The sequence below is a fragment of the Entelurus aequoreus genome, linkage group LG03, assembly GCF_033978785.1.
Source record: "Entelurus aequoreus isolate RoL-2023_Sb linkage group LG03, RoL_Eaeq_v1.1, whole genome shotgun sequence".
In the NCBI taxonomy this organism is placed as follows: Eukaryota; Metazoa; Chordata; class Actinopteri; order Syngnathiformes; family Syngnathidae; genus Entelurus; species Entelurus aequoreus.
In genome coordinates this window covers 77255686-77265685 of record NC_084733.1, presented here as the reverse complement: position 1 = coordinate 77265685, position 10000 = coordinate 77255686, and the positions used below count along the sequence as shown (strand labels likewise).

The 10000-nt window shown below is 40.3% G+C and overlaps 1 protein-coding gene across 1 annotated transcript in view; it reads left to right on the top strand.

The window, feature by feature from the left end:
• Positions 1 to 10000, top strand: part of LOC133646888 (kinesin-like protein KIF15-B) — a 26013-nt gene that overhangs the window by 10570 nt on the left and 5443 nt on the right. The window contains exons 21-31 of the mRNA XM_062042778.1: positions 887 to 1037; positions 1115 to 1200; positions 1264 to 1342; positions 1415 to 1501; positions 1602 to 1706; positions 2014 to 2136; positions 2244 to 2390; positions 2462 to 2530; positions 9459 to 9623; positions 9754 to 9857; positions 9952 to 10000. The exon at positions 9952 to 10000 is cut by the window's right edge and continues 18 nt beyond it. Of these exons, the coding sequence (XP_061898762.1) occupies positions 887 to 1037; positions 1115 to 1200; positions 1264 to 1342; positions 1415 to 1501; positions 1602 to 1706; positions 2014 to 2136; positions 2244 to 2390; positions 2462 to 2530; positions 9459 to 9623; positions 9754 to 9857; positions 9952 to 10000 (1165 nt within the window). The remainder of the gene's footprint in view (positions 1 to 886; positions 1038 to 1114; positions 1201 to 1263; positions 1343 to 1414; positions 1502 to 1601; positions 1707 to 2013; positions 2137 to 2243; positions 2391 to 2461; positions 2531 to 9458; positions 9624 to 9753; positions 9858 to 9951) is intronic.

The window sequence follows — 10000 nt, the reverse complement described above, 5'->3', positions numbered from 1 at the left end:
CAATCTCTTGTAGCAGTTATATTTGTAACATAATAATTGTCATTAATATTTCGCCAATATTTGCTGTATTGGTGAAAACTATTCTGAAAATATAATTTACTTTGGCTTGTTGTATGCATTCTATTAGGTAGTGCCATATCTCCAAGCTTTGATAATGAGATCACTATTTAGTATTTTCCCATACCTAAAAACCTTTCAGGCCCAATAAAAAATATGCATGCTACAAATTAAGTCCCTGCAAAGTAAAACTTTCCACCAACATTTTAACAATACCGAAATAAATATACAAAACGGAATAAAACGTAAATAGGTTTATAATGCATGATAACAATGTAAATGAAACTCTGTACCTGCTGAAGTGCTTTTTTTCGGGTGCCAATATCTCCTTTTCCCTGGTGTAACAGTAAAAGAGGCAGCGTGGGCATTTTTCATTTAAAAAAAATGGCTCCCAAACAACTTTCGACAGGAACTCAGTTCTCGCCGTTCACCTAGAAGAGCAGTTTAAAAGACTTGATTCGTTCGCCTTTGTCACCTCGCTATTAAGCAATCTTAGAGCCCAACAGGAACAATCCACCTTACTTCTGACATATTTATTCACTGCACAAGAGCTGCTAATTAATGTTCTTTCAGATAGATGGATACTTTATTGATCCCCAGGGGGAAATTCAGGCTTTTTTATTTTTTAGTCTATTTCAGAGTCTATTTTATTGTTTTTGTTTTAATTTAAATGTATTTTTGCTATTTCAGTTTTTAAACATAGCCTTAAATCCAGCGTGTCCATTCTGACCTTACCACCTCCAACTTTTCTCTGATTGTAAATATTGGAATTTGAGGCGAATACCCCTGCTGTACGGTAGGTATGACATCAGCAATGTTTTGGTGGCAGGCTGGAGTGGGAGCAGCTCCTGGAGCAGCATCGGACTCTGCAGGATTCTTTTGACCAGCTGCAAGCCGAGGCCAAGTTTGATGCGGATCATGCGAGACAGCAGCTGGCGGACAGGCAGCATGAGATGGGTGCACTGCAGGCTCAGATTGCAGTGAGTGAACTCAAACTTCTCTCCCTAAAATGTGAGCTGTCAAATAACTGAAGTTCTGGTGTTGTTTCCTGCTCTAGGAATTAAACAACTTCCTGGAATTGGAGCAGAAGCACACAAGCACGCTGACCTCCCAGTTAAGAGAAAACAAAGAAAGTATATCAAAGTGAGTCCATGATAGTCTGCAAACATATGACTACTTGACATAAGTCATCTTGTGTGCTTTCAGAGAACTTGGTGAAACTGTTCAAGAGAACACAGAGCTTAGAAAACAAATCTCAGACATGACCGTACAAATCCACCAGCATGTAAGTATCATTATATATTTATTATTAAAATTCTACACTACTTCTTTTCACCCGCTCAATGTAATTTCAAAGGTATCCAAACTTGATCATCTAGAGCAGAACCAATCATCTGCCAATAAAACTATAAAAGGCCTGGAACAGAAAATAGAACAGGACAAAGTATGTGCAATTTATTTGTTGTCCAATGACTCCATGTTTTTACTTGTATATTCTGCCAAACTGAACTGAATTCATTTTAATTTTGTTCCCTCTTTGTCAGGATGTCTTTGTTGATCTGATCAACCAAACCAGAGATGTCCGGAGTGAGCTGAGACACAAGGACCAGACCATTACCCATCTTTCGGGCGACATCACAGACCTTACTGTACTTAAGACCTTTTGTTTCATCAGTCATGTCTTGGGCCATGTGGCGGTATTGTTTAGATGGTTGTTAGTCAAAGGGTATGCAAGAAATACATAAACAATTGTAAACTTTATGTTAGGAATTTATTCTCATTATGGATGTGAACGAGGAAGTGCTTTAACTTACGTATAGAGCTTTACATGACTATGGTAATTCCGCTTCAATACCGCACATGTTGTTCTACCTTTATTCAGGTTATGGTTAGAACGGCCCTTATATTTCCTCCTCCCTGTGGCTAAATTACTTTGTCTTGTGATTGCTTCTCCAGGCCAAGTACAACGCTGCCTGCTTGGAACGAGAAAATATACGGGAGCAAAACTTTAAGATGCACACAGAAATCACAGAACTGAAGGAAACTTTAGAGAGGAGCATTGCATCTAACAAAATAGAGGTGATTGTGCTTAACAGCACACTCCGTGTCAGTTAAATGCCATCACGTCATTTAAAGTTAGGTACAATGACAGTCAAAGTCACTGTGTTTGTGTGTGTGTGTGCCAGGTTGAGGTGTTGCAGGAAGAAATGACTTATGCCAATGAGGAGGTGGAAAGACTCACAAAGGTCTTGGATGAGCAGAGCAGCCACCTCCAAGCAGCTCAAGAGCAAACTGCTCAAAAGGATGTACTGATACAAAACCTACAGCAAGAAGTAATTTTTTTTCATCAAGAAATTATTCCAATAATAATTTTGTCATATAATACGAGCTGTGTGTGATGCAGATGCAGCAGCAGCACGAAGCTGTGGAGAAAACCATAGATGTGGAGTCAACACCTAAGTCAATACTTAAGGTACGTATAGTACACTTTCTATATTCTCTGTATTAGGCGTCTGAAATTTCTGCGAAAACGCCTTAAATCTGTTTTTATTAAACATAAATTTTTGTGTCAAAATATCACTACCACGTTTTTTTCTTTTTAATGAAATATCAACAAAAAATAAGATGTAAAGAAAATGTTGGTATTTTAGTTATTCACGGAATATTAACAAGTCCTGAAGTGTTAAGATACAAGTAAGCTAAGAGCAACTGAGGTTGCGAGCTAAACGTAATTGGACAAGCATGGCAAATCTAATATGTTCACGACACATGTTTAAATTTTTTTCAAAATCTTGCTCCGCTCTTTTGTTGTGTCGGTTGTGTCCTTTGTGGCTTTAAGTTGTGTTGCGGCTTTATATTATTTTGTTGTGGCTTTTACAATCGTGCTGTAGCTGAAAGTTGTTGTGTTGTGGCAATATAATACTGCTTGGATTCAAAATGACATCATTTCCGGCTCATTGAATATGCGTGGTGGTCAAGCCAGCGTCTGTCTCAATGGCTACTATGCGCCATTTAGCCTTTCTCAAAGAACGATGCCCTATGCTTGCATTGTTTTCGGCTGTACGAATCGTTTAAATTGCAAAAACGATAAACGTTTCTTCAGAGTTCCTCGAGAGGTTATCAAGAATGGTGCAAGAGTGCAAGATTTTATGAAAAAAAGATGACATAAGTACCATGCACTCCAGTATAAGGGAGCAGAGCCGAAGAATGCACGAGTTTGCAGTGACCACTCTGTTAAAGGTTTGTTTGTTATACTTTTAACGTTTATTATTTCCCATTTAAGTATTATCTTGATATTATTTGTATTTAAGACACATTTTTGCTACAAGTGTTCCGTAAAGCACCAACTTGGTGAATCTAAGTAAAATAAATCAAATGAAAGCAAAACCTAAAAGAGTTAAGCTTTTATCAAAGGCAACTTTCAGCACATGAGATCTATAGTTATATTTTTTAAAAGATGGGGAAAAATACACATACTCGTGAACGGCACTTGCAACAGCAAGGGAAGGCAACAAACCTGACTGTAGACACAAAGTTAAATAATGAAATGCAACCTTATCTGATCAATTGCGTATTTATCTGGGTGAGTCTTGATACCAATGTCCTTGATCCAACCATACACAAAGAAGTTGTAGACATCCATGTCGTGTAGAATGGCATCAAGAGCACACAATAGTTTGATATTTTTAGGAACTGCACTGACCAATAATCCTTTATCACGAGACAAATCTTTTTTTTGATAAAGTATAGGAATCTATTCCATTGCATAGTTAAAAAAAATGTTCTCATCTGCTTTTTGCAGGAAGATATAAGCCCCTTGTGTACTTGCAGTACAACTGTCATCTTAGCTTTGTTGACCACCACTGGTTTTCACTTCCAGGAAAAAAATCACTTGTCGGAATACAAGCAATTGTTTTGTGGCGTTTGCATTTGTTGTGACCTTTCTCGACCACAGTAGGTTTCCGCCATTCTATGTATTGATGACTGATGGTGATGACGCCACAGACGGGCAGACAGACTTGAGTAACATTTAATGTCCTTATCATTAAAAGTGCTATGATAGTAAGCGAGTTTGCGAGCTCATTGTAAACAAAGGACGAACATGGCAAAAGTTGAATGGAAGGTTGATGTGACGAAAATTGATGCAGGAGCGTATCAACTATGTTTTGTGTCTGACAATATTTATATTAAATTTTTTTACATGTCTTGTCCAACCACTCGGGCAAATCATATTGTTGATGTAGATGCCCATAACTGTAGTACATAATTGTTTTATAAAAGAGAAGAATGGTATACTTCTCTTGTTGCCTTATTTGTATTTGACTTTATTAAATGTATGTATTTAATGTTTGGCGCACCCGGACCAGGCAGGAGGGCACAGAAAGAAGAAAAAAGAAGACAGAGGGGGAAATTGCGGGGACAAAAAGGGGATAAGACAGAGAGAGACAACAAAAACAACAACAACAAAACAACATATATATATATATATATATATATATATATATATATATATATATATATATATATATATATATATATATATATATATATATATATATAACATTTATACGTGTGTGTGTATACATTATATACATACATGTGTGTGTGTATACATACAGTCGCGATCAAAAATGTACATACACTTGTAAAGAACATAATGTCATGACTGTCTTGAGTTTCCAATATCTACAACTCTTATTTTTTTGTGATAGAGTGATTGGAGCACGTACTTGTTGGTCACAAAAAACATTTATGAAGTTTTATTTTTTTAATTAATTTATTATGGGTCTACTGAAAATGTGACCAAATCTGCTGGGTCAAAAGTATACATACAGCAATGTTAATATTTGGTTACATGTCCCTTGGCAAGTTTCACTGCAATAAGGTGCTTTTGGTAGCCATCCACAAGCTTCTGGCAAGCTTCTGGTTGAGTTTTTGATCACCCCTCTCGACAAAATTGGTGCAGTTCAGCTAAAGTTGGTGATTTTTCTGACATGGACTTGTTTCTTCAGCATTGTCCACACGTTTAAGTCAGGACTTTGGGAAGGCCATTCTAAAACCTTAATTCTAGCCTGATTTAGCCATTCCTTTACCACTTTTGACGTGTGTTTGTGGTCATTGTCCTGTTGGAACACCCAACTGCGCCCATATATGTATGTATGTATATATATATATATATATATATATATATATATATATATATATATATATATATATATATATATATATATATATATATATACATATATATATATATATATATATATATATATATATATATATACATGTACATATATATATATACATATATATATATATATATATGTATATATATATGTATATATATATATGTATATAACTTAAATACACCTCACGATGATGCTTGGACATGTCATCAGTGATAAACCCGGGGTCATAGGGTGTTTCGGGTCTTTAATCATTAGACACCCTCGCCCGGGCGACCCAGCCGGGGGTGATCAGACCCCGGCCTGTGTCCAAGTAGCGGACTACGGATCCCCCCCTACGGATCCACAGCCACCGGGAGGCCTTTTCTGCGGCCTCTAGGATGTTCTTGGTGGCTTTTCTCGACTGCAGTCCTCTAATGCCAAGGATTCTGAACACACGCTGTAGTGAGTGACCAGCAAAACCCCTGCACCCAATTTAGACTGGTTTACAGCGGGCTCTCCAGCCGTTACTCCGACACTCTACAGCGAGCTCAGCGTATTTGGCCCTCTTTCACTCATTTGCTTCGTCAATTCGCTCCTCCCAGGGGACAGTCAGCTCCAGTAGCACCACTTGCTTGGTTGACTCCGATGTTAACACCATGTCTGGGCGGAGTGACGTGGTAGCGATATTGGCCGGGAACTTGAGTTGCCTTCCCAGGTCAACATGGAGCTGCCAGTCACGAGCGGTGGCCAGGAGCCCTCCTGAGAAGTTGGGCTGGCGGCTTGCCTTCTGTCCTGCTCTGATGAAGGTGATTGATTGCTTCAATGCGGCCTGGGACTTGCTGTTTTGTATCGCTGCGCAGATAGAATCCGCCAGGGCTTTTAAAACTTGGTCGTGGCGCCAGCGATACCGCCCCTCCCCTAGTGCCTTTGGGCAACTGCTCAGGATGTGCTCCCAGGTGTACCTCCTCTGGCACAGTTTGCACTCCGGAGTGTCTGCTAGGCCCCAGATGTTCAGGTTGGCGGGGCATGGAAGGACATCGTACACAGACTGTATGAGGAATTTTGTGCTCAGAGGTTCAGCTCTCCAGAGCTCTGCCCAGGTGAGTTTTCGAGGTTCTGCATGCTCCCACCTTGTCCACACCCCTTGTTTGGACATGCTGACCATCCGGCAGCAACGTTTTTCCTCCACCTCTGCACGGATCTCCTCTTGAACCAGTTGGCACTTCTCCTTGCCACGGGCCCGGTCCCAGCGTGGCTTTGGAAAGCTGCCAAGGCCTGCCCTCCCCCTTGCCACAGTACCCAACAAGGTTTTGTGCCTCAGCCGCGCCTCTGCTCTGCTTACGGCTTCTTGAGCCTGCGACTTCCTTCTGGTCTTAACAACGATTCCTGCCGAGGTGACCTTGATATCTGCGGAGTCCCTGTACATCAGTGGTCCCCAACCTTTTTGTAGCTGGGGACCGGTCAACGCTTGAAAATTTGTCCCACGGACCGGGGGGTAGAATTGTTTGTTTTTTTAAAAAAAAATTTCATAAAGAAATACAATCGTGTGCTTACGGACTGTATCCCTGCAGACTGTATTGATCTATATTGATATATAATGTATATATTGTGTTTTTTATGTTGATTTAATTTAAAAAAAAATAATTAATTTCTTGCGCGGCCCGGTACCAATCGGTGGCCCGGTGGTTGGGGACCACTGCTGTACATCATTACCTCTCTGGAGCGGGTGACCTTGAATTCCTCCAACTGTCCCCTAAGAGAGAGCTGCAGCTTGGTGGAATGGCCATAAAGAGCAATGCTGCTTAAGGACCAAGGGAGCCCCAGCCATCTCCTTAGGAACTGGCTGATGGTCTTCTCTAGTACCTCAACCGTTGTCATTGGTACCTCGTAGATTAACAGAGGCCAGAGTATTCTAGGCAAGACTCCGTGTTGGTACATCCAGGCTTTAAACTTTCCTGGGAGACCAGATTTGTCGATGGCTGTGAGCCATGAGGTCAGGTCGCTCTTTGTCTGCTGCAAAGCCACTGCATCCTTCAGGGAGCTATCAAAGTTCTTGCCCGGGCTCTTGACAGGTCTTTCGATCACCGTTGGAATCAAGTACTCTCCAACTGTAAAGCGGAAATGGTCGGCCACTTTACCTTTCTTTAGGGACAGAGACCTGGACTTTGCTGGTTTGAAGCTCATCTTTGCCCATGTGATGAGCCGTTCAAGCCCCTGGAGGAGCCACCTGCACCCAGGCACGGATGTGGTCATCACTGTCAAGTCATCCATAAAAGCTCTTATGGGGGGCTGCCGGGTCCCAGATCTTGATTTTGGCCCTCTGCATTCAACCTCCGCAGACTTGACAATCATGTTCATTGCCAAGGAGAAGAGTGACACTGAGATTGTACAACCAGTGATTATGCCCTTCTCCAGGCGGTGCCAGGCAGATGTTACTTGGCTTGAGGAGACTCTTGCTTTGAAGTTGTTGTAGTAGTTCATGATGAGATTGCAGATCTTCCCAGGAACATGTTGTCTTGTCAGTGCTATTTCAACAAGTTTGTGCGGGACAGATCCGTAGGCGTTGGTTAAGTCAAGCCAGAGAGTTGCCAAATCTCCTTTGCTCTCCCTTGCCTCTCTGATCAACTGTGTCACCAGTCCTGTATGCTCATGTTGCTGGATTGAGCTGGTTCACATTCAGAAGACAAACTATGCATTACCATGGAATATGATAAAAATGAATGAAATCTCCTAACCATGTTGAATTATTCTTTATAATACATATAAACTGAATCTTGAACTACAAAATTAAGATAAACGGTTACGTTATTTGTCTTTTAGTATATCTTATGTTAGATATTTTATATAAAGTAAAGTTAAAGTACCAATGATTGTCACACACACACTAGGTGTGGCGAAATTATTCTCTGCATTTGACCCATCACCCTTGATCACCCCCTGGGAGGTGAGGGGAGCAGTGGGTGAGCGGTGGCAGCGCCCGGAAATAATTTTTGGTGATTTAACCCCCAATTCCAACCCTTGATGCTGAGTGCCAAGCAAGGAGGTAATGGGTCCCATTTTTATAGTCTTTGGTATGACTCGGCCGGGGTTTGAACTCACAACCTACCGATCTCAGAGCGGACACTCTAACCACTAGGCCACTGAGTAGGTCATATGTATCGGCTTCAATTAAATATTTTAATATGAAAAAGATAAACCTAAGTAAATAATCACAGTGAAAACTGTGACTTTACAAAATGTTAAAGTATAATTAAAATGCATTTTTTAAATATATTTTGTCCACCTTTCAGTGATGCATGGCTATTACTTTAGTTGATTATGTAATCATCCTAACTTTATATATTTATTGATGTATATACACTACCGTTCAAAAGTTTGGGGTCACATTGAAATGTCCTTATTTTTGAAGGAAAAGCACTGTACTTTTCAATGAAGATAACTTTAAACTAGTCTTAACTTTAAAGAAATACACTCTATACATTGCTAATGTGGTAAATGACTATTCTAGCTGCAAATGTCTGGTTTTTGGTGCAATATCTACATAGGTGTATAGAGGCCCATTTCCAGCAACTATCACTCCAGTGTTCTAATGGTACAATGTGTTTGCTCATTGGCTCAGAAGGCTAATTGATGATTAGAAAACCCTTGTGCAATCATGTTCACACATCTGAAAACAGTTTAGCTCGTTACAGAAGCTACAAAACTGACCTTCCTTTGAGCAGATTGAGTTTCTGGAGCATCACATTTGTGGGGTCAATTAAACGCTCAAAATGGCCAGAAAAAGAGAACTTTCATCTGAAACTCGACAGTCTATTCTTGTTCTTAGAAATGAAGGCTATTCCACAAAATTGTTTGGGTGACCCCAAACTTTTGAACGGTAGTGTACGTAAATTGTATATAGCTGTATCGGTGATGTTAATTTAGTGTACATTTGTTGATGGTGGTGGATTTTGTCTTTAACTACCGTACTAAAAAAAATAAAAAATTCTGTGGTATGGGAGATGTGTCAAAAATACAGCCAAAAGACGTTGGTAAATCTAAAAGTAAAATGTTGTGTAGAAAAGGACACAATTGCAAGAAATGTAGTCTTGATTTACAAAATTTTCTTTCAGGGTTTGCGTGGCAGCACTTCGTGCTGATAGAAATGTTCCTCCTTCTTTTTTCCTCAAAGGGTGCTCATAGCTCTGCTGTATGGATTTGTCCCAACACGTTGCTTTCACACTCTCATTCTAGACCCCCTGCACCCCGGGGAGCTTCAGCAGAGACCTGACCCAGATCTTGGAAAGCCAGGAGAGAGAACTGGAGAATCGACGGTCCTCCATGATGACCATGGAAATCCTCTTAACTGAGCTCAATGCTGAGAGAGCGGCAAAGAATGAGGAGATTCAACGGCTCAAAGTATGGTTTTTAACCACTAAGTTTTATGCTGTTTTAATATCATTGCATATTGCAAGTCAGCAGCTTTTAAGTTTTGCAAGAGTTCTACTACATATAATGCACATCAATGCTGTGTTTATTTCAACCTCAGGCACAGTTGAATGAGAAAGAGAAGGTCCGCATGGAGATTCAGGGTTTGCTTGACCAGTTTTATACCAAAAATAGCAAGCTGCCTCCGAGCGGAACTGAAAACAGGTGTAGTTCATTACACCTTTTTATGACATAATCTACAATATCATACAGTTTGCATTTGTGCCTCATTGTGACTGTGGTGTTGTTGAACTTTCAGGGAGGAGCTCATTGAAGGAATCAAGCAGTCCATTCTTAGAGAGCTACAA